The 23,935-nt window shown below is 43.5% G+C and overlaps 1 protein-coding gene across 2 annotated transcripts in view; it reads left to right on the top strand.

Moving 5' to 3' along the window:
- The window catches only part of HMGCL (3-hydroxy-3-methylglutaryl-CoA lyase), a 32,313-nt gene that overhangs the window by 7,179 nt on the left and 1,199 nt on the right, over window positions 1-23,935 (top strand). The window contains exons 2-8 of one of the 2 annotated variants that reach the window (XM_007522597.3): window positions 3,354-3,437; window positions 6,328-6,435; window positions 7,677-7,772; window positions 11,923-12,071; window positions 13,517-13,580; window positions 17,418-17,606; window positions 23,340-23,465. In XM_007522597.3, the coding sequence (XP_007522659.1) occupies window positions 3,354-3,437; window positions 6,328-6,435; window positions 7,677-7,772; window positions 11,923-12,071; window positions 13,517-13,580; window positions 17,418-17,606; window positions 23,340-23,465 (816 nt within the window). The remainder of the gene's footprint in view (window positions 1-3,353; window positions 3,438-6,327; window positions 6,436-7,676; window positions 7,773-11,922; window positions 12,072-13,516; window positions 13,581-17,417; window positions 17,607-23,339; window positions 23,466-23,935) is intronic. The other variant, XM_016187934.2, reaches the window with a different exon arrangement.

The following is a 23,935-nucleotide window of genomic DNA, read 5'->3' as shown; positions in this document are numbered from 1 at the left end:
GCATGTGCACTCAACCAATTGTGCCACCACCTGCCTCCCTAAAACTTGGGATTTTCTGTGGTCCGGGAGGTGGCACAGTGATAAAGCTCTGGATTCTTTTTTTTTATTATTATTTCTTTATTGGGGAATTAATGTTTTACATTCAACTGTAAATATAATAGTTTGTACATGCATAACATTCCCCAGTTTCCCATATAAGAATACAACCCCCACTAGGTCCTCTGTCATCCTTCTTGGATCTATATTCTCCCCACCCACCCACCCCCACCCAAGTCTTTTACTTTGGTGCGATATGCCAATTCCATTCCAATTCCCCAGAACCACCATAAGCCATAGCTGAAGAGTGCTCTGGTAAAAAAAAAAAAAAAAATTAAAAAATTTATTTGTGTATATATGAAAAATATATAGTATAAAGGGTAACAATGACAGTGAGATGAAGCAGTACAAAGAACAAGACCTGGGAATAAGACCTCCACCCCCTATGGCTTATGGTGGTTCTGGGGATTGAACCTGGGACTTTGGAGCCTCAGGCATGACATGAGAGTTTCTTTGCATAAGCATTATTCTATCTCCCCAGCCACTTTAATATATCTTTTAATAAACTGGTAGCAGTGTTTCCCTGAGTTCTGTGAGCCACTCTGGAAAATTAGTTGAACCTAAAGAGGAGGTCTTTGAAAACCAGTTTTTAGCTGGTGGGTCAGAAGCAGATGATAGCAATTGTGAGTGGAGCAGAGGATTACAATCTTATGGGACTTAGTACTTGTTATGGGGGAACCTCCACATATTTAATAAGATATGTTAAATGAAGAGGGAATAGGGTGGGTGGTGGCACAACCATTAAGCCACACATTTACTATACACAAGGACTCTGGGTTCGAGTCCCTGGTTCCCTCCTGTAGAGAAGCTTCATGAGTGGTAGAGGAGACTTCGGGTGTCTTTCTTGCTCTTCACCTTCTCTCACCCTATTTCTCTCTCCATACATATATGCCAGGAGCAGTGAATTAATTGTACAAGCACTGAGCCCTAATAACCCTGGTCACAAAAAAATTGTGAGGCCAGGTGGTGGCGCACCTGGTTGAGCCAAACGTGCATAAAGACCCAGGTTCAAGCTCCCAGTCCCCACCTGCAGCAGGTAAAGACAAGTGAAACTGCTTCACTTATCTCTTTTCCTCTCACTCTTTTTATTTTTTGTTATATTTATTTATTGGATAGACATAGTCAGAAATCAAGAGGGAAGGGGGAGATAGTGAGGGAGAGAGACAGAGAGAGACAGAGAGACACCTGTAGCCCTGCTTCACCACTTGTGAAGCTTTTCCCCTGCAGGTGGGAACTTGGGGCTTGAACCTGGGTCCTTGTGCATGGTAACATGTGTGCTGAGCCAGGTGTGCCACTACCTGGCCCCTTACTCTCTACCTTTTTCCTCTCAATTTCTGTCCTATCAAATTAAATTTTTTAAAAAATATTTTTATATTTATTTTTATTTATTTATTCCCTTTTGTTGCCCTTGATATTTAATTGTTGTAGTTATTATTGTTGTCATTGTTGTTGGATAGGACAGAGAGAAATGGAGAGGGGAGGGGGAAGACAGAGAGAGGGAGAGAAAGATAGACACCTGCAGACCTGTTTCACCGCTTGTGAAGCGACACCCCTGCAGGTGGGGAGCCAGGGCTTGAACCAGGATCCTTATGCGGGTCCTTGTGCTTAGCGCCACCTGCGCTTAACCCGCTGCGCTACAGCCCGACTCCCTAAATATTTTTTTAAAAAAGTGAAATGTGGGGTGTCCAGCAGTAGTGCAGCAGGTTAAGCATAGGTGGCGCAAAGCACAAATGTCAGGAAATTGTGAGGATGTGGTAGAGCCTAGCAGGGCTTGACCTGAGGAGTGTGTCTATCCTGTCAATCTCTCTCTCTACCGATAGGTTGAGCAAGAAGGGACAGGAGTAACCCCAAAGGTTTGCCCCGTCTTATCAGACTCCCTGCCTCACAAAGCACCCTGCATTTTTCTGCCTCCAGGAGCCTGGCATTCCTTAAAACATTAAGCCAGATCCCCCTGCTCCACACTGCATTCCTGATACTATGGCCTATCTACATAATCATTGTTTTGTCTGAAAGATCCCCACCCATTCCAATCCTTTGATCTATTTTTTTTCTAACCTCAAGACCCTCTCTGCCTGCAGGGTATTATTAATCCTACCAGTTAAAACCCTCACAACAGTTGCTAAGGAAGTTCCTACCTTTCCAGTCCCTTTTGCCTTTCTCTGCCCCTTTCCTAGCAATTTCTGTTTCCGACTAGCCACTTCCAGGTCTGCCTTTTAACAGCTTTGGCTCTCTGATCAATAAATCTTTATTTATGCATTGCCTCGCCACCACAAGTCTGTTCCTGAGTCATCTCCCTCAGCGACATGAGATGACTCAGGAATCCAGAGAGTACACGTCCAGGAAGAGACACCCCCTCACACTAGCCTGGCGGCAAAGACCAGCGTAAGGATCCTGGTTCGAGCCCTTGGCTCCCCACCTGCAGGGCAGAGGAGTTGCTTCACAAGCAGTGAAGCAGGTCTGCAGGTGTCTATCTTTCTCTCCCCTCTTCTGTCTTCCCCTCCTCTCTCCATTTCTCTTGGTCTTAGCCAACGACAACTACCACAATAAAACAAGGACAACAAAAGGGAATGAATAAATAAATAAAGTGAAATGTGAGTAGTCAGCATATGATAGAGAAAAACTGGGTTTTCCTTTGCCTCAGAAGGAAAAAACAGGTCAAATGTGAATTAAATGGTAAGAAATATGGTGTCCAGGCAGTAACACACCAGATTAAGGGCACATAGTATGAAGTACAAGGACCTGCGCAAGGATCCCAGTTCGAGCCCCTGGTTCCCCACCTGCAGGGCAGTAGCTTCAAAAGTGTTGAAGCAGGTAAGCAGGTCTGCAGGTGTTTTATCTTTCTCCCCGCCCATCTCCCCTTACCCTCCCAATTTCTCTCTGTCCTATACAATAAAATGGGAAAAAGTGGTCATCAGGAGCAGTGGATTCATAGTGCAGGCACCAAGCCCCAACAATAACCCTGGAGGCAAAAAATATGGTAAGAAATATTACTATCAGGCTGGGGAGATAGTTTAATGGTTATGTTATATCTGAAGCTTTGAAGTCCCAGGTTCAATCCCCAGCACCACCATAAGCAGAGCTGAGCAGTGCTCTGATTTTCTTTATATCTCTGCCCTCCTCATTAAAATAAAAGATTTTTAAAAATAAATATTACTGTTGCCTCAATATTAGTAAAGATATAGCCATTCTTTTAGATTTGTCTCTCTAAAGAGTTGTGCTAATGTTTTCCTATTACTTTCTGTTCTTTTAAACCAAAGGTCAGCACCTCATCTATGGGAATGTTCCCAAATCAAGTGAAAATTGTGGAAGTTGGTCCCCGGGATGGACTACAAAATGAAAAGGTAGGTGGAAGAAATTGTATAATGGTTATGCAAACAGACTCTCATACCTCAGGCTCTTAGGTCCCAGGTTCAATCCCCCACACTACCATAAGCCATAGCTGATCAATACTCTGACTGTAAAAATTAAATATTGAAATGAAAAGGTAAAGATAGAAATCAACCAAAAAAGAAGTCTTTTGGGAGTCAGGTGGTAGTGCAGCAGGTTAAGCGCAGGTGGCGCAAAGCAAGGACCAGCATTCAAGCAAGGATCCTGGTTTGAGCCTCCGCTTCACAAGCGGTGAATCAGGTCTGCAGGTGTCTATCTTTCTCTCACCCTCTCTGTCTTCCCCTCCTCTCTCCATTTCTCTCTGTCCTATCCAACAACAACATCAATAATAACTACAACAATAAAACAAGGGCAACAAAAAGGAATAAATGAATATTTTTAAAAAGTTTTTCAAGCACTGAAAATTCATGTGATAGGTACAATGGGGATAGATCATGTTATGCAAGACTTGATGACGCTGTCCTGTTTAGGGCAGGGTTGGGAGGTCATGCAGGCAGCTGTGACACAATCTAAGTGGCTTAAGGTAATGGTGTAACAGATGTTATATCTCTAGATCGATCTCCAGACCCCTGAGAAAGTGGATGGTGGATAGGAAATGCATTGGGAAGGTTGGATAAAAATGAGGGCATGTCTTTTTGATCTCTTATACTCACTCTGCCTTTATGTATCTTTAAAAAAAAAATCTTAATTTAAAAAAGTATAAACATAGTGGAGAGATTATGCAAAAGAATGCCATGCCCAGGCTCGTAGGTTCCAAGTTCAACCCTCAGCACCACTATAAGCCACAGCTGAGTCGGGCTTTGGGGGAAAAGGAAGGGAAGGAGGGAGGGAAGGAGGGAAGGTGGGCATTTATTTTAAGTATGGACAACTTTCTCTTAGTATTGTATAGTTGAGGCTGGGAAAGGAGTTTAGTGTTACAGCATGTTTCTTGCATGTTCAAGGTCCCAGGTTCAGTCCCTAGCACCACCAAGTGCCAGAGCCAAGCAGTATTCTGCCCCGCTCCATCTTCCAAAAAAATAAATGCTTTTCTGTTCTTTATTTAATTTTTTTAGATTTTATTTATTTATTAATGAGAAACATGGGAGGAGAGAGAAAGAACCAGGCATCACTCTAGTACATATGCTGCTGGGGATTGAACTCAGGACCTCATGCTTAAGTGTCCGATGCTTTATCCATTGCGCCACCTCCCGGACCACTGTTTTTAAAAAAATTTTTATTTTTATTTATTTCCCCTTTTGTTGCCCTTGTTTTTTTATTGTTGTTGTAGGTTATTGTTGTTGTTGATGTTGTTATTGTTAGATACGACAGAGAGAAATGGAGAGAGGAGGGGAAGACAGAAAGGGGGAGAGAAAGACAGACACCTGCAGACCTGCTTCACCACCTGTGAAGCAACTCCCCTATCCTGCAAGTGGGGAGCCCGGGGCTCGAACCGGTATCCTTACCCTGGTCTTTGTGCTTCACACCACATGTGCTTAACCTATTGCACTACCACCCGACTCCCAAAATAAATGCTTTTCTTAAAATTGTGTATAATTATTAGGAGCAGTAAATTATAAAGTCCATGAAAGTGGAGTCATGTCTGGGCTGCTCATTACTGTATCTCTTGCACCTAGACCAATTCCTGAAACATAGAAGGTGCTCAGAATTTTCTTTGTGGTATGGATTAAATTAAAACTGTGGCTGGGGGTCAGGCAGTGGCACACCTGGTTAAGCGCACACTTTACAGTGCACAAGGATTCAGGTTCAAGCCTCTGGTCCCCACCTGCAGGCAGAAAGCTTCACAAGTAGTGAAGCAGGGCTGCAGGTGTCTCTCTCTCCCTCTCTGTCTCCCCCTTCCCTCTCAATTTCTCTCTGTCTCTATCCAATAATAAATAAAACATTAAGAATTAAAAAAAAAAAACTGTGGTTGAGAAATTGAAGTAGGAGAATGGTATGAAGGACTTGATGTCCTTAGGATCTTTTTACGTAACCCTATTGGTGCTAGGGAGACATGGATGCTTTTGAGCAAGGGAATGTCATGTGGACTGGCAGATTGATCACATCATATACATGGGATAATGATGGTAGAGTTGGAAAGAGGTGAGCAACCATACATGATGAAAGAGGGTGGGAGAAAAAAAACAATAGACTGATTATATAAATAAGATTTGATGTTGGGAGTCGGGCGGTAGCGCAGCGGGTTGAGCGCAGGTGGTGCTAAGTGCAAGAACTGGTTTAAGGATCCCAGTTTGAGCCCCCGGCTCCCCACCTGCAGGGGAGTCGCTTCACAGTTGGTGAAGCAGGTCTGCAGGTGTCTGTCTTTCTCTCCCCCTCGCTGTCTTACCCTCCTCTTTCCATTTCTCTCTGTCCTATCCAACAAAGACATCAATAACAACAATAATAATAACTACAATGATAAAACAACAAGGGCAACAAAAGGGAATAAATAAATAAATATTTAAAAAAAAAAGATTTTATGTCAGTTGGGGGACAGGACCTAGACATTAGTCATTTGTGTTCTTTCATGCAATGACATACAGCTCTTGATTTGTTTATGATAGGGTCACAATCACAGTTGACAATTCTGTAGTTAATAAAAAGCCAGTATGACAGAAAAATAGTATTTTCATGTAAATACTACTTGTTTTTATGTGAGAAAGTGCTTCCACTGCAAGGTACTATCTAGAACTTGAAGACAAGGCCTTGTGTCAAGGACTCCCAAGTGAAATCATAGTAGTCTTTGGAACTTAAGATAATGAAGTGCTTACTATATATAAAAAGTTTGTACTAACAGACACTGTATAATGAAACCATTTTATCCCCAACTTTGCTGACATATCTCTTGTGTTCTTCTCTCTGCTGTAGAATATTGTACCTACTCCAGTGAAAATCAAGCTGATAGACATGCTTTCAGAAGCAGGACTCCCTGTTATAGAAGCTACCAGCTTTGTATCTCCTAAGTGGGTTCCTCAGGTGCGTCCCAACCCTCAGTGAGAGGTGTTTCTTGGATGAAAGGGATGGAAAGTTTTACATTTGCCCTAGAAGCAAGTAGAAATCCAGAACATAACTTTCTGGGTCTCTGGCTTTGAAAAGTGTCAGGTGACGATGAGCACTGTCGTAGCAGTGTGGTGCCGCAAGAGGACATAAGCTGGGAGGCAAGAGGCCTGGGTACAGTTTTGACTCTTCTAACTTGCTATGGTCTTAGTAGCCTCTTTTAGATTTAAGATGACTTCTTTTTAAAATTTTTTTTTCTTTTATTGGGGGATTAATGTTTTACATTTGACAGTGAATACAATAATCTGTACATGCATGACATTTCTCAGTTTTCCACATAACAATACAACCCTCACTAGGTCCTCTGTCATCCTTTTCCAGGACCTGTACTTTCCCCCTCCACCCACCCCAGAGTCTTTTACTTTGGTGCAATACACCAACTCCAGTTCAGGTTCCAGTTGTGTTTTCTCTTCTGATCTTGTTTTTCAACTTCTGCCTGAGAGAGAGATCATCACATATTCATCCTTCTGTTTCTGACTTATTTCACTTAACATGGTTTTGAAGATGACTTTTCAGATCTCTCCTGGTTCTAGAAATCTAGAATCTCTAGGTTTATCTAAAGATATGATTTGTTAAAAAGCAAGTACTGCCAATTCCTGCTTTATTCAGTCACATGTGGAGTAAAGTTTGTGTTCTGAGTCAGTATTAGATGACGCAGAGAGAGCTAGCCCAGTGCCTGGCTTGAAGTACTTCTGGGTAGGTGACTGACATTATTGTTTCTGCTGTTACTGCTTATGTCAGAGGTAGGAAACTTCTTTTTCTGCCATAGATCATTAGGATATTTATAATATCATTCAAGAGTCATAATGTTATCAACTTAAAAATTAGCACCTAGTGTTTCTATGGAAAAAAAAACTACAGCAACTCTTAGATGTATTGAATTTTGAATCCTGCCTGTAGTTGCCTTGGCAGGGGCATTTGCTTATATATAGCTCACAGTTTTAACCATAAGGAAAAATTGGGGTAACTCCCACACTGAGGAGCCTTCTGCTCCAGCAGTCAAACAAATGATAAAAGCATTGGGAAAAGTTGAGTTTTGAAAAAAGTACTTGTTCTCCAAGGATTCAAAAGAATGAGGTTTTGTGTTTAAAAGGTTTTGCCATCCTGAGCTCTCTGTCTGCCCTTGCTGGTAACTCAGCAATGTCTCTTTTGTCTCCTAGATGGCTGACCACACTGAAGTTTTGAAGGGTATCCAGAAATTCCCTGGAATCAACTACCCAGTCCTGACCCCAAATCTGAAAGGCTTCCAGGCAGCGGTAAGAGACTAGAATATTGATGGAGGCCCCTGCAATAAGATTGATTATATTGGTCTACCTTGTCTCTGGGGCCCAGCCCCTATGCTCAGATGTATTTCTGAATGATTTATTTCCAGTGATGATGAGCACTGTCAAAAAGATCTAGGATGGGGGAAGAAAGCAGTTCTGGTCCTGTCATTTCTGGCTCTGACTTAAAAATTTTTTTTTTTTTTTTTAATGCTGGGAATTGAACCCAGGGCTTCATACATGTAAAGTACGCATTCTGCCACTGAGTTTCACATCCAGTCCCCCAGCTTTGTAATCTTGACAAGATGGCTAAATTCTCTGAACATCAGAACCTACCTATAAAATGGGGTTAATATTATAGAACTGCCTAACTTGTGAAGATTTTGGAATAGAATGCACACAATTGCCTAAAAAGAACCTAATAGAAAATAAATACCATGGCGCAAAGTGCAGGGACCAGGTAGAAGGATCCTGGTTCCAGACCCTGCCCCCATCCACCTGCAGGGGAGTCACTTCACAGGCGGTGAAACAGGTCTGCAGGTGTCTATCTTTCTCTTCCCCCTCTCTGTCTTCCCCTCCTCTCTCCATTTCTCTCTGTCCTATCCAACAATGAATGACATCAACAACAACAATAATAACCACAACAAGGCTACAACAACAAGGGCAACACCTGGAGGCAAAAAAAAAAAAAAAAAAAAAAAAGAAAGAAAAGTACTAGATCACTGGGTTCAAGCCCCCGGTCCTCACCTACAGGGGGAAAGCTTTGCAGGTGGTAAGGCAAGGCAGGTATCTGTCTTTCTCTTTCTCTCTCCTTCTCTACCTCCCCTTACTCAATTTCTGGCTGTCTCTATCTAATAAATAAAGATAATAAAAAAATGTTTAATATTTATTTATTCCCTTTTTGTTGCCCTTGTTTTATTGTTGTAGTTATTATTGTTGTTATTGATGCTGTTGTTGGATAGAACAGAGAGAAATGGAGAGGTGGGGAAGACAGAAAGGGAGAGAGATAGACACCTGCAGACCTGCTTCACCGATTGTGAAGTGACTCCCCTGCAGGTGGAACTGGGATCCTTATGCTGGTCCTTGCGGTTTGCTCCATATGCGCTTAACTCGCTGCACTACCGCCCAACTTCCAATAAAAAAAATTATTTTTTTTAAAGATTTTATTTATTTATTAGAAAGATAGGAGTAGAGAAAGAACCAGACATCACTCTGGTACATGTGCTGCTGGGGATTGAACTTAGGACCTCATGCTTGAGAGTCCGATGCTTTATCCACTGCACCACCTGCCAGACCACATAAAAAAATATTTTAAAGAAAATAAATACTTAATAAATGTTAGTTCTTGTTGTTGTTAGTTTTCTCTTTAGATAAAAGTAAACAAACTTCCCACATTAATTGCTAGTATCTGCCATGTTATTTTTTTTAATTGCCATCAGGGTTATCATTGGGGCTTGATGCCAGTACAAATCCACTGCTCCCAGCAGTCTTTTTTTTTTTTTCTCTCTCTCCTTTATATTTTATTCAATAAGACAGAAATTGAGAGGAAAGGGGTAAATAGAGAGGGAGAGAGACAGACAAACACCTACAGTACTGCTTTACCACTCATGAAGTGAAGCTTCCCCTGGCAGGTAGGAAGCAGGGGATCAAACCCAGATCCTTGAACATGGTAACATGTGCACTTAACTGGGTACACCACCACTTGACTCTCTATGCCATATCATTTCTGATGAGAATATCCGTGGGGTGCGGGCAGTGGCACACCTGCTTGAGAGCACATATTACAACACACAAGGACCTGGGTTTGAGCCCCCAGCCCCCACCTGCAAGGGGAAAGTTTTGCGAGTGGTAAAGCAGTGCTGCAGGTGTCTTTTTCTCTCTCCCTCTCTCTTTTTTGTTTTTTATTTCTTATTGGAGACAGAAATTGAGAAGGGAGGGAGAGGTTGAGAGGGAAAGAGACAGAGAGTCACCTGCAGCACACTGCTTCACCACTTGTGAATCTTCCCCCCTGCAGCTGGACCCAGGTCCTTGCACACTATAATGTGTGAACTTAACCAGTTGTGCCACCGCCTAGCCCATTCTCTCTCCTGCTCTATCTCCCCTTAACCTCTTGATTTCTGGCTGTCTCTATCCAATAAATAAAGATAATAAAGATTATTTTAAAAAATAGCACCTCAGGACTGAGTGGTGACACACCTGGATGAGTACACATGCTACAATGTGCAAGGACCCAGGTTTGATCCCCCCAATCCCCACCTGCAAGGGGAAGGCTTTGTGAGTGGTGAAGCAGTGTTGCAGGTGTCTATCTATCTCACCCTTCTCTCTCAATTTCTAATTGTCTCTATCCAAAAAGTACATAAAGGGGGAGTCGGGCTGTAGCGCAGCGGGTTAAGCGCAGGTGGCGCAAAGCACAAGGACTGGCATAAGGATCCCGGTTTGAACCCCGGCTCCCCACCTGCAGGGGAGTCGCTTCACAGGCGGTGAAGCAGGTCTGCAGGTGTCTGTCTTTCTCTCCTCCTCTCTGTCTTCCCCTCCTCTCTCCATTTCTCTCTGTCCTATCCAACAACAACAACAACAACAATAATAACTACAACAATAAAATAACAAGGGCAACAAAAGGGAATAAAAAAAAAAAGTACATAAAGATAAAAAATTAAAAATAAATCAATGAAAATAGCACCTCATTTAAAGAGAGAGCGAGAGAGAATATCAGTGGTGAGGCCAGGAAATTGTTCACTAAGTATTATGTGTGCTTTACCATGTACAAAGTTCCGAACGCAAACCCTATCACCACAAGGAAGCACCATGACATTAGGGGAAATTCCAAAGATAGTGGAGTTGTGGTGTCTCACACACACCCCAATAAAAAGAAGGAAGCATCAGCCCAGGAATGTAATTTCATATTCCTGTAGTCCAAGTGCCACACTCACATTACAGAGTGCAAGGATCTGGGTTCAAGTCCTCAGTCCCCACCTGCAGGGAGGAAGGCTTCACAGGGGTGAAGCAGTGCTGCCGGTGTCTCTTTTTTCTCTCCTTCTCTATCTCTCCCTTTTCTCTCAATTTCTTTCTGTCTCTATCCAATAAGTTAATTAAATTTTTTTAATAAAAATTAATGGTGGTGGTGAAAGTAACAGTGTTGGTGCTTTGGAAGAATACCAATGTGGTTTTATTTTTTAATTTTTACTTATTGACTTATGCAGCACTAGGGCTTCACAATGTATATTATACTCCCCAGGACAACTTTTTTTGAGAGAGAACTGCAGAGGACAGGAGAGATACCATAATGGTTAGACAAAGAGACCCTCATGTCTGAGGTGTCCACGTCCCAGATTCAGCCACCCACACCACCATACACCAGAGCAGAGAAGTGCTCTGATAGAAAAGAAAGAGGGGCATGTGGGAGAAGCAGCAATAGAGCACCACAGCACAGCTCCACAATTCATGGAGACCCCCCAGTGTTGTTCATGCTACTCTCATGTGCTGCCACGTCTCAAACACAGACCTTCATGGGTTCAAGACTCATGATAAAGCTTATCCTCTATAAGAAAAATACATGTCAACCCAAGGTGTTTTTTTTTTCTAATTGAGATATAATTTATCATATTGTTTTCCTTATGCTGCCATAAGAAAATACTTAAAGATAGCTTAAAATGGTAGAAATGTGTTCTGTCACTGTTCTGAACATTAGAAGGCTAAAATCAAGGTGTCAACAAGACCAGTTCCTTCTAAGGGAAAAACTGTTGCTTATCCCTCTTCTGATACCTGGTGACAGTCAGCAATCCTTGGCTTTCTGGGTTGCCTCACTCCAATCTCTGCCTCCACTTCCTTGGCCCTCCCCTTTGTGTTTCTGTTGTGTCTTCCCAGGACCATCATGGGAAGTCATATTGGAGGAGAGCCTACTCTCCTACAGTGTGACCTCATCCTCACTATTTAAATATACAGCAATTATATTTCCAAACAAGATCACATTCTGAGGTGTAGGGCATCAGGGTTTCAGTGTTATCTTTTGGGGAAGGGCACACTTCAACACCTAACATCTGATACTATGAACTTCACAAAAAATGAGGATTTTTTTTTTTTTTGGCCACTCAGCATCAGTGTTATTTGAAAAAGGAAAAAGCTAAAAAAATCAATCTGTCAACAGGTTGCAGCTGGAGCCAAAGAAGTATCCATCTTTGGAGCTGCCTCAGAGCTCTTTACCAAGAAGAACATCAACTGCTCCATTGATGAGAGTTTGCAGCGGTTTAGTGAAGTCTTGAAGGCAGCTCAGGCAGCCAGTATCCCTGTTCGAGGGTGAGTACAGATGCTCACAGTGGTATGCCTGTCTCTCCCTCAGTGCCATTGCACAGTGGGGCCAGGATCTGACCCACAAACTGCTTATCCTGGCTGTGGGAGGCTCAAGCTCCACCCCAGGCATTTACTCTTCCCAGGTAAATGTGATTGGGAGAAATCTTAGCAAGTTCTTCCTCTGAAACCTGAAGTTTGAGTGCGTTCACCAAATAGCAGGTAGGGGAATAAATGGGCTTGCAGAGCTCAGTTTAATTAATCTTGGCTCTACCAGTAGTCCTTCACACACTTTCCTACACAAGTCTCTATGCCTCTAAGTGTCCAGCATCACATTCTTAATAGGAGTTGTAAGAGGCATTGTGCACACATTATCTAATTAAAAACTCACAGTCAAGCTGAGAGGTAACTCACTGTGTAGGGTGCAAGCTTTGCTATATTTGCAGCCCAGGTTCAAGCCATAGCACCACAGGGAAGTACTGTGGCATTGGGGGAATCTCAAGTTCAGTGGTGTCTCTGTCTCTCTTGTCTTTTTTTTTTTTTTAAATAAGAGAGCGAAATACAGAAAGTCCAAAGCACTGCTCAGCTCTGGCATGTGGTGGCACTGGGGACTGAACCTAGGACCTTAGAGCCTCAGGCATGTAAGTCTTTTTCATACTCATTACTGCTGTCTCCAGCCCCCCCCCCCTTAAATAAAAAGAAGTAAAAAAAAAAGTTGCCCCTGGAGTAGTGAAAAATAGAGAACTCACTGGTTTAACTGCCTTTGTTTCAGCTATCTCCCTACGCTGAAAGTAAACTCCATAATGGCAAGGACCTTATCAGTCTCTCACTGCTACCACAGTGCCTGACACACAGAGGTATTCAGTTTATCAGTTGAACACATGAGTGAATGAATCCTCTAGCAACTCAGCAGGGCAGCTGATCCCTTGCTCTCAGGCCAACCTAGCCCAGCTCTTTTGTTCCTGCCTTTATCTTCATCTATACTTCTTCCTTAGTTTATGTTTAATGAGAGAGAGAGAGAGAAACCAGAGCACTGCTCAGCTCCAGTTTATAGTAGTGCTGGGGGTTGAACCAGGGACCTCAGAGCCTCAGGCATGACAATCTTCTGCATAATCATTATGCTGTCTCTCCATCTCAGAACACATTTCTGCTTTACTTCACTTCTGTATTACTCTGATACCTGCTTAACATTGTCTGGTCTTTGGTCTGCCTCCTCTAAGACCTATGTCATCTCTGCTTCCTGTACTATAGGCCTGTTAACACCTTATCTCCTCCTGGCACTAAGGGACACAGGCTTTGTTGAATCACCCTTGCCCTTGGCTTCTCAGGCACTTGACTTCCCTCCTAGCCTCAGATTTTGACCGCTGACTAGCTAGGGATGAGTAGTCAGACAATTGCATACTGCCAAGGAGCTCAGGATTATTGACATGAGTCTTCCCCCTGTCTTCTAATAGGTACGTGTCCTGTGTGCTTGGATGCCCCTATGAAGGAAAGATCTCCCCGGCTAAAGTGGCTGAGGTGTGTGTATCTGTTAGGGTGGAGGTTTTGTGAGGGTCAGCTACATGGCCCACCCCTGGGTGCACTGTCCCTCTCACCACACTTCACTGATAGCCCACAGATCTTATTTGCTCCTTGAATCCCTCCGTGAGTGCTTCCCTGCTATTGCTTCTGCACCTCGTCCTCTGGCATGGAATCTCTACAGTCCTTGCCTCTCCCCCAGAATGAAACTTTTGATTCAGTTCCCAGCCTGGTCAGTGAACAGATGATAATCTTTTCATGAGGGGTTCCTGCAGTTGTGGCTGGGCAGTAGTGCAGTGGATTAAGTGCACATGGCATGAAGTGTAAGGACAGCCATAACAACAACAATAATAATAATAAGGGCAACAAAAGGGGAAAAATAGCTTCCAGGAGCAGAGGATTCATAGTGCAGGCACCGAGCCCTGGCTCCCCACCTGCTGGGGAGTCGCTTCACAAGCGGTGAAGCAGGTCCACAGGTGTCTTCCTCTCCCCCTCTGCCTTCCTCTCCTCTCTCCATTTCTCTCAGTCCTATCTAACAACAATGACAGCGATAACAACAATAAAGATAAACAAAAAGGCAAACAATAGCCTCCAGGATCAGTGGATTCGTAGTGCAGGCACCAAGCTTATATATATATATAATTATGTAATTATATATATATATATGTATATGAAAGACCCCACCCTTGAAGAACATGGTGTTCACAAAACCACCCAGCAAAGTTGATATTACTGTAAGTTCCACTTTATAGTTGAGGAAGCTAAACCGAGTAACTTTCTGACAGGTTACAGGTGCTGAAATCAGGTCTTCACCACTCTCTTGTTTATCTTCAAAGATCACTTACCCATTCTACATGCTTTCCAAAAAGGGGAATGGGAATTTATAAAGAATGACTACTGGAGGGCTAGGTGGTGGTGCACCCAGTTGAATGCACATATTACCATGCACAAGGACTTGGGTTCAAGACCTTGTATCTGGGAGTCAGGCGGTAGCACAGCAGGTTAAGCGTGGTGCAAAGTGCAAGGACCAGCGTAAGGATCCCGGTTTGAGCCCTCAGCTCCCCACCTGTAAGGTAGTCGCTTCACAGGCGGTGAAGCAGGTCTGCAAGTATCTATCTTTCTCTCCCCCTCTCTGTCTTCCTCTCCTCTCTCAATTTCTCTGTGTCCAATCCAACAACGATGACAACAATAACTACAACAAGGGCAACAAAAGGTAATAAATAAATATTTTTTTAAAACCCTGCATCTTCATAAGCCATGAGGCAGATCTACAGGTGCCTCTCTCTTCTTTTTTGCCTCCAGGGTTATTGCTGGGGCTCAAGCACTACAAATCTACTGCTCCTGGAGGCTATTTTTAACCAGGATCCTTACTCTAGTCTTGTGCTTCATGGCATGTGCGCTTAACCAGCTGCACTACCTCTCAGCAGCTGCAGGTGCCTCTTTCTCTCTCCCTCTCTCCTCTCTTTTCCCTCTCAATCTCTCTGTCCTATCAAAATAATAAAATAGAAAAAAATAAAATGGCCACCAGGAGTGGTGGCTATGTAGTGCCATCACTGAGCACCAGCAATAATGCTGATGAGAAGGAAAAAAAAGAATGACTGCTGGCCAGATGGTGGCATTCCCTGTTGAGCTCAAATGCTGCTATGTGCAAGGACTCAGATTTGAGGTCCCATCCCCCCCCCCAGGGAGGTGCTTCACGAGTGGTGAAGCAGGTGTGCAGGTGTCTGACCTTTCTTTCTCACTATCTCCCCTCCCCTCTCAGTTTCTCTCTGTCCTATCAAATAAAATAGAAAGGGAAAAAATGGCCATTTAGAAAGGAAAGGAAAGAATGGGAGCAGTGGATCCACAGTGCCAAGCCCCAGAGACAACCCTGGTGACAAAAAAATAAAAGAAAGAAAGAGAGACTGCTGTGCTCCAGGTCTCAGCCTCCTGTTGTCACCGTTGTTCACCACAGCCCCATAACCATGACCTAAAAAGCCCCATTGCTGTTTTTCAAAAGCAGAAATTACAGCTCAGAAAAGTTAAGTCCCTTGTAGCAAAACTGGGATTTTGACCCAACATCTGGTCACTCCAGTGCCTGGTCCTTCCTCTGTACTTCTGCCTCCCTCCCCCTTCTGCCTGTGGGGGAAGAGGGGTTGTTGCCATTCCTTTTACTGGCAGACACTACGAAGCCTCACCCTACCCCTGTCCCTGCCACATCCTTTCTTCGTCTTCTGCAGCAGCACAGTGAAGGGACAGCATCTCCTCAGGTAGGATATGTACTGCTCTGACTTCAAAGTGATTTTAGGGATTTGAGAGTGGGTTTCTCAAAGTTTAAATAGTTCTGTACTTATTTTTTTATTTAAATATTTATTTATTCCCTTTTGTTGCCCTTGTTTTTTGTTGTTGTAGTTATTATTATTGTTATTGATGTCATCATTGTTGGATAGGACAGAGAGAAATGGAGAGATGAAGGGAAAACAGAGAGGGGAAGAGAAAGATATATACCTGCAGACCTGCTTCACCACTTGTGAAGCGACTCCCCTGCAGGTGGGGAGATGGGGGCTTGAACCAGGATCCTTATGCTGGTCCTTGTGCTTAGTGCCACGTGCACTTAACCACTGTGCTGCCGCCCGACTCCCAATAGTTCTATACTTCTATTAAAGGTAGATAATTGTGGGGAGAATACAGGTCCATGAAAAATGATTAATGACATAGTGGGGGTTGTATTGTTAAATGGGAATCTGGGGAATGTTATGCATGTACAAACTATTGTATTTACTGTTGAATGTAAAACATTAATTCCCCAATAAAGAAATAAATTATTAAAAAAAAAGAAAAAAAATTTTAAAAAAAGGTAGATAATTAAGAGGCCGGTGAAACAGTTCACTTGGATTGTTTGCTGCTTTGCCATGTGAATGACCCAGGTTTGAGTCCAGCCCCCACTGCATTTAAGGCAGCTTTGGTGCTATGGTCTCTTTCAGTGCTTCTCTCTCTCTCAGAAAAAAAATTTAAAAAAACTAGGGGCCTAGTGATGCCACACCTGGTATAGTCCACACATTACCATGCGTGAGGACCAGGGTTTAAACCCCCAGTCCCTACCCACAATGGGGAGGCTTTACAAATGATGGAACAGTGCTGCAGACCTCTCTCCCTTTACCTCTCTCTCTTAAGGGGGTCCTTATTTCTTCTCCCTCTGTATTTCTCTATCAGAAAAAAAAAGAGAGAGAGAGTGAAGAAATGGTAGAGTTGGGGGTCGGGCAGTAGCGCAGCGGGTTAAGTGCATGTGGCCGCAAAGCTCAAGGACCAGGATCCCTGTTCGCTTCACAATCAGTGAAGCAAGTCTGCAGGTGTCTATCTTTCTCTCTCCCTCTCTGTCTTCCCCATCTCTCTCCATTTCTGTCTTATCCAACAACGATGACAACAACAACAATAATAAAACAACAAGGGCAACAAGAGGGAAAATAAATAAAAATAAATTAAAAAGAAAGCTAACTAGCACCTCAGACCCATAAATTCACCAATCTTCTTTTCAGTGATAAGTCATATGAAAAGAATAAATTTTACTGATTCTAGAACCTGGGTCTGACACACTGCATGAATCTGGTCAGTGAAGGACTGAAGTTTGAGACAGAGGAAACCCTAGGTGTTGGAGCCAGCTCAACTCTGTCTTAGTCCCCTGCTAGGTAGAATGAGGATTATCAGTTCCCACAAAGTTGTGAGGAACCTGTGATCTGAAAGAAAGTTAATGCTTCAGACGTAGAACTGTTCTAGATAGGCCTAGAGCCCCTGCTTCTGAGCTCTTGAATCTCTGGCTTGAAGAATCTACTGTCCTCTAAGTGCCTGTTGTTTCCCCAGGTCTCCAAGAAGATGTACTCAATGGGCTGCTACGAAATCTCCCTGGGAGACACAATTGGTGTGGGCACACCTGGTCTCATGAAGGACATGCTGTCTGCTGTAATGCAGGAGGTACCTGTGGCTGCCCTGGCTGTCCACTGTCATGACACCTATGGCCAGGCTCTGGCCAACACCTTGATGGCCCTGCAGGTAATAAAGGAAGAAAAGCACATGTCTATTTCTCCCAGAGGGCATGGCAGCAGAACTAGATATTTATTTTTTTCAGCAAGCATTTAGTAATACCTGGGTTGCCTGTGAGAGACATAGGCATGGAACACTGCTACACTGACAGTGCCTATACTTGTCAGGGAAGGTGGTCCAATGAGTTAAGTGATAGTCCCATTACCTTAGGACAGAGGCCAGAAAGGGATGGGAGCACAGGGCTGGAAAAGACACCCTTCCCAGCTGGGGCTATGAGAGCACTTGCCAGAAAAGGCCTGAATGAGTCATGAAGGGAATGAAGAAATCAAGCAGTTGAAAAAGGACAGTGAATCACACCTGAGGCTCTGAAGTCCTAGGTTCAATCTCCAGTACCACCATAAGCTAGAGCTGAGCAGTGCTCTCGTCTTTCTCTGTATCTCTCTCATTACAATAAATTTTTAAAAAAGAAAGAAAAGAAAAAGGACAGTGGAAAGGTGACTAGGCAGCATTGCATTATGAGACTAAAGTAAGGCTCAGGGAGGACTTAGGATCCTGGCCCTACTGTAGCTGGCAAGGTTATGAATCGGTGTGTCTGCATGCTGTGTGTAGCTGAAGGGAGACAAGGAAATCCGAAGTACAGAGCTATGTAGAGGTCAGTCAGCCTTTAATGCTAGTCCCCTGATTAGACTAAGATTTCTCCCTTAAGGTTTGCTTCTTGTGTGTTATTCCAGAATGAGGATTCCATGGATTGGTGGCCACTTAGAAAGTTTTTAGTGTCTGACCATACGCTACCTTGCTGTAGCACTAGATTACATCTGACTTGCTGTTTCTAGGTTTGCTAAAGCAATCATGAACTACCTTTTTTCCTCTTATTTTTTTAAACATTTTTTATATTTATTTATTTCCCCTTTTGTTGCCCTTTTTTTTTTTTTTATTATTGTTGTAGTTGTTGTTGTTATTGATGTCGTTGTTGTTGGATAGGACAGAGAGATGGGGAAGACAGAGGGGGAGAGAAAGATAGACACTTGAAGACCTGCTTCACCACCTGTGAAGCGACTTCCCTGCAGGTGGGGAGCCAGGGGCTCGAGCTGGGATCCTTACACCGGTCCTTGCGCTTTGTGCCACATGCACTTAACCTGCTGTGCTACCGCCCAGCTCCCCTCTTCTTTTTTTTCCTCTCAAGTTATCCTTCAGAGGTTTATGTCCCTAAGCTAGGTGGTTCTACTAATTTCTGGGTCGATTTTCTTAGTTGTCAAGGCTAAAGACTGTTTGAGACACAAGGAGAGCAAATGAACAGTCACCTGGGGGAGAGGGAGACAAATGATCTAGGGGAATGGGATAGACCTCAGTGGGGTGATAAAAAGAGGGTGCATGGGTGGTGCACCTGATTAAGCACACATGTTACAATGCACAAGGACCCAGGTTCAAGCCCCCAGTCCCACCTGCAGGAGGAAAGCTTCGAGAGTGGTGAAGCAGGCCCACAGGTGTCTCTGCCTCTCTCCCTCTGTCTCCTCCTTCCTCTCAATTTCTGGCTATCTCTATCCAGTAGATAAAGATAAGTTTAAAATATTAAAGATAATAATAAAATAAAACGAGACTTAAAGTGAAAGCAGTAAACAAAGTGTCCAAAAGCTTAGTAGTGGGAGGGACTTAGGTGAAGGAAGTGCCTCCCTATAGTGATAGCCCTGAGGATGAGAGCTTAGGCTGAGAGATGAAGCAGATGGGGAGATGACTCAGCTGATAGAGCATTGGGCTTTCAGCCCTGAGATTCCCAGTCCAATCCCTAGAACTGCACGTTAGGGTCATGCTCAGAATTGTCTTTGTCCTTCTGTCTACCTCATGTGAATATTTCTCCTTCATGTAATAAAAATCTTTTGACAGGGTGGAGTCAACAATGAAAGAAATGGAGAGAGCAAGGGAGATAGCATAATGGTTATGCAAAAAACTTTCATAAAGAGGCTTCAAAATCCCAGGTTCAATCTCCCACACTACCGTAAGTCAGAGCTGTGAAGTACACTGGTAAAGAAAAAAGAAAGAGAGAAATAGAGTAGGGGGTAGATAACATAATGGTTATGCAAAGAGGTTATGCCTGTGGCTTCAAAGTCCCAGGTTCAATCCCCTGCATCACCATAAACTGGATATTCCTGGAAGAAGGAATGAGTAACTTTTTTCCCCCCTTTTGTTGCCCTTGTTGTTGTATCGTTGTTGTGATTATTATTATTATTGTTATTGTTGTTGGATAGGACAGAGAAATCAAGAGAGGAGGGGAAGACAGAGGGGGGAGAGAAAGATAGACACTTGTAGACCTGCTTTACCACCTGTGAAGCAATCCCCCTGCAAGTGGGGAGCCGGGGGCTTAAGCCGGGATCCTTATGCCAGTCTTTGCGCTTTGTGCCATGTGCGTTTAACCCACTGCACTACCACCCAACCCCCTGAATAACATTTTTTAAAAATTTCTTTATTGGGGAATTAATGTTTTACATTCAACAGTAAATACAATAGTTTGTACATGCATAACATTTCCCAGTTTTCCATATAACAGTACAACCCCCACTAGGTCTTCTGTCATCCTTCTTGGATCTATATTCTCCCCACTCACCCACCCCAGAGTCTTTTACTTTGGTGCATTATGCCAATTCCAGTTCAGGTTCTACTTGTGTTTTCTTTTCTTCTTCTTCTAGCGTTTGCCCTTCTTCCGTATCCAGTCAACAGCGTCAGGTTGAGCCTGATGTAAAGTTTCGAGACCTCCTTTAAGTCTGGAGAGGTGGCAGTCATTGACTATGTGAGTTATAGTCTGTCTGGAGCTGCAGGGGCAGTTGGGGTCGTCTCTGGCTCCCCAGTGATGGAACATAGCGGTGCACCGGCCATGGCCTGTTCGATAGCGATTGAGGAGGGCCCAATCATAACGTGCTAGGTCAAAGCCGGGTTGATGCTTGCAGGGGTCTGTGATGAGGTGTTTGTTCTTTACCTCAGCTGACTGCCAACTCTGTTTCCAAGAGTCTGGAACAGAGAAGTTCAGTGTAGGCATAGGGGGCCAGATTGGGTGACGAGACATCAAGCGTTGGACAGGGTGGGCGAAGATATCCGCGTATATTGGCAGGTCCGGTAGAGTGTAGACGTGGGAAATGAACTTAGATGATGCCGCATCCCGACGAATATCTGGCGGGGCGATGTTGCTAAGAACTGGCAGCCATGGAACCGGGGTGGAACGGATGGTTCCAGAAATTATCCTCATGGAGGAATATAATTTGGAATCGACCAAGTGGACATGGGGCTACGGAACCATACTGGGGCACAGTATTCTGCAGTGGAATAGCATAATGCCAGAGAGGATGATCGTAGTGTAGAAGCGCTCATGCCCCATGAGGAGCTGGCCAGTCTTGCAATGATGTTATTCCTCGCGCCAACCTTTGCTGCAGTTTTTATGAGATGTTCGTGAAATGACAGAGTGCGATCAAGAGTAACGCCAAGATAGACTGGCTGGGCTTCTTGCCGGATTCTCGTATCGTCAAGCTGCACATTAAGCTCACACGAGGCCAAGGCATGGTGTAGATGGAAAACAGATGATACCGTTTTTGCAGTGCTAGGGATTAGTCTCCATTTTTTACAGTAATCAGATATCAGAGACATGTCTTTCGTGAGTGTTTCCTCGAGGATGTCGAACTTGGATGCCTGAGTTGCACAGCAGATGTCATCGGCGTAGATGAACTTCCTTGAAGAAGTTTCTGGGAAGTCATTGATGTAAATATTAAATTTTCTTTTCTGATCTTGTTTTTCAACTTCTGCCTGAGAGTGAGATCATCCCATATTCATCCTTCTGTTTCTGACTTATTTCACTTAACATGAATTTTTCAAGGTCCATCGAAGATCGGCTGAAAACAGTGAAGTCATCATTTTTTATAGCTGAGTAGTATTCATATATATATATGTATATATATATATACCACAACTTGCTCAGCCACTCATCTGTTGTTGGACACCTGGGTTGCTTCCAAGTTTTGGCTATTACAAATTATGCTGCCAAGAACATATGTGTACACAGATATTTTTGGATGGGTGTGTTGGGTTCCTTAGGATGTATCCCCAGGAGAGGAATTGCAGGATCATAGGGTAGGTCCATTTCTAGCTTTCTGAGAGTTCTCCAGACTGTTCTCCACAGAGGTTGGAACAATTTGCATTCCCACCAGCAGTGCAGGAGGGTTCCTTTGACCCCACACCCTCTCCAGCATTTGCTGCTGTTAACCTTTTCTGATGTATGACATTCTCACAGGAGTGAAGTGGTATCTCATTGTTGTCTTTATTTTGCATTTCTCTGACAATCAGAGACTTGGAGCATTTTTTCATGTGTTTCTCGGCCTTTTGGATCTCTTCTGTGGTGAATATTCTGTCCATGTCCTCCCCCCATTTGGAGTTGTTTGTTGTGTTGTTGTTGAGATTTGCAAGTTCTTTATATATTCTGATTATTAACCTCTTGTCTGATGTATGGCATGTAAAGATCTTCTCCCATTCTATGAGGGTTCTCTTGGTTTGGGTAGTAATTTCTTTAGCTGTGCAGATGCTTTTTAATTTTATGTAGTCCCATAGGTTTATGCTTGTCTTAGTCTTCTTTGTAATTGGATTCGTTTCATTGAAGATGTCTTTAAAATTTATGCAGAAAAGAGTTCTGCCAATATTTTCCTCAAAGTATATGATAGTTTGTGATCTAACATCCAAGTCCTTGATCCACTTGGAATTTACTTTTGTATTTGGTGAAACACAGTGATTCAGTTTCATTCTTCTGCATGTTTCAACCCATTTATTCCAACACCATTTGTTAAAGAGACTCTGCTTTCCCCATTTAATAGTCTGGGCCCCTTTGTCAAAGATTAGATGTCCATAGGTGTGGGGGCTGAATAACTTTTTTTAAAGAATTTTATTTAATTTTAATGAAATAGAATCACAGATAGAAAGACCAGAGCACTACTCAGCTCTGGCTTGTGGTGCTAGGTATTGAACCTGGGAGCTCAGAGCTTCACAACTGAATAACTATCTGAAATGTTTATTTGTTGAGGGCCAGGTGGTAAGTGCAGTGGGTTAAATGCACATGGCACAAAGCGCAAGGACAGGCATAAGGATCAGAGTTCGAGCCCGCACTTCTCCACCTGCACGGGGGTCGCTTCACAAGCAGTGAAGCAGGTCTGAAGGTATCTGTCTTTCTCTACCCCCTCTGTCTTCCCCTCCTCCCTCCATTTCTCTTTGTCCAGTGACAGCAGTAACAATAACAACAACAATGATAAACAACAAGGGGGAAAAATTGCCTCCAGTAGTAGTGGTTTCGTAGTGCAGGCACCAAGCGAGCCCCAGTGATAACCCTGGAGGGGAAAAGAAAAAAAAATAGTTATTAATGATAGAACCAGAGCACCACTCTGGCACATGTGATGCTAGGGATCATTCTCTAACTGCATGCTTGTAAATTCAGCATTCTAGCCACTGTACTGTCTCCTAGGCTTCTGCGATGAATAACTTTTCAAAAAATATATTTTTTTACCAGATAAAGAGAGACCAGAGCACTGCCCAGCACTGGCATATTACAGTACAAGAGACTGAGCCTGGGATCTTTGTTGCTCCCTCCCTGGCCCAGGAATGAGTACATCTCAGTGGCATTTCAGTTAGCAGGAGATTGGGAGATCTGTATGGATGGATTTTGTAGGTTTGGCCTCCAAAATGCTAACCATGTTTCACTTTCACTGTCCTTGTTTCCAGATGGGTGTGAGTGTCGTGGATGCTTCTGTGGCGGGACTTGGAGGCTGTCCATATGCACAGGGGGCATCAGGAAATTTGGCCACGGAGGACCTTGTCTACATGCTCACAGGCTTAGGCATTCACACGGTATGCCGGTCTGCCCCCTGGTGGCAAGAACCCTGAACTGACCAGCGTTCTGCAGGAAGCCAGAAAACAAACTTGATGGGTTGATTTAAGGGTGGGGAGTTAAAAGGCTAACATGGGGCTGGGAATGTTTTGTCTTGTTTGTTTGTTAGTGGTAGCAGAGTGTGGTAAGTCATCACAGACACCAAAAAGCAGGGCTCTCAAGGTGAATTTGGCAGTTTTGTTTTGAGGAGACAACAAGGTATAGAGAGCCTCGAAAGGTGTCATCTACATGACCTGAGTCAGTTTTCTTCAGAACCTTTATTTTCTGTAAACTGAGGATAGTAGAATTAGACAGTCCCCAGAGTTCTTCCAGAAATAGAGTCCTTAGTGGTGGGTTGCAAACAGTATAACATCTGTCCTTTGAGATGAGGCAGAACTAGGTTTATAATCTAGTCCCACCATTGACAGGCTGTGAGACTTAACCTCTATGG

This window comes from Erinaceus europaeus, chromosome 13 (genome assembly GCF_950295315.1).
Source record: "Erinaceus europaeus chromosome 13, mEriEur2.1, whole genome shotgun sequence".
In the NCBI taxonomy this organism is placed as follows: domain Eukaryota; kingdom Metazoa; phylum Chordata; class Mammalia; order Eulipotyphla; family Erinaceidae; genus Erinaceus; species Erinaceus europaeus.
The sequence above is the reverse complement of the archived record's forward strand: the minus strand, read 5'-3'. Positions and strand labels throughout refer to the sequence as shown.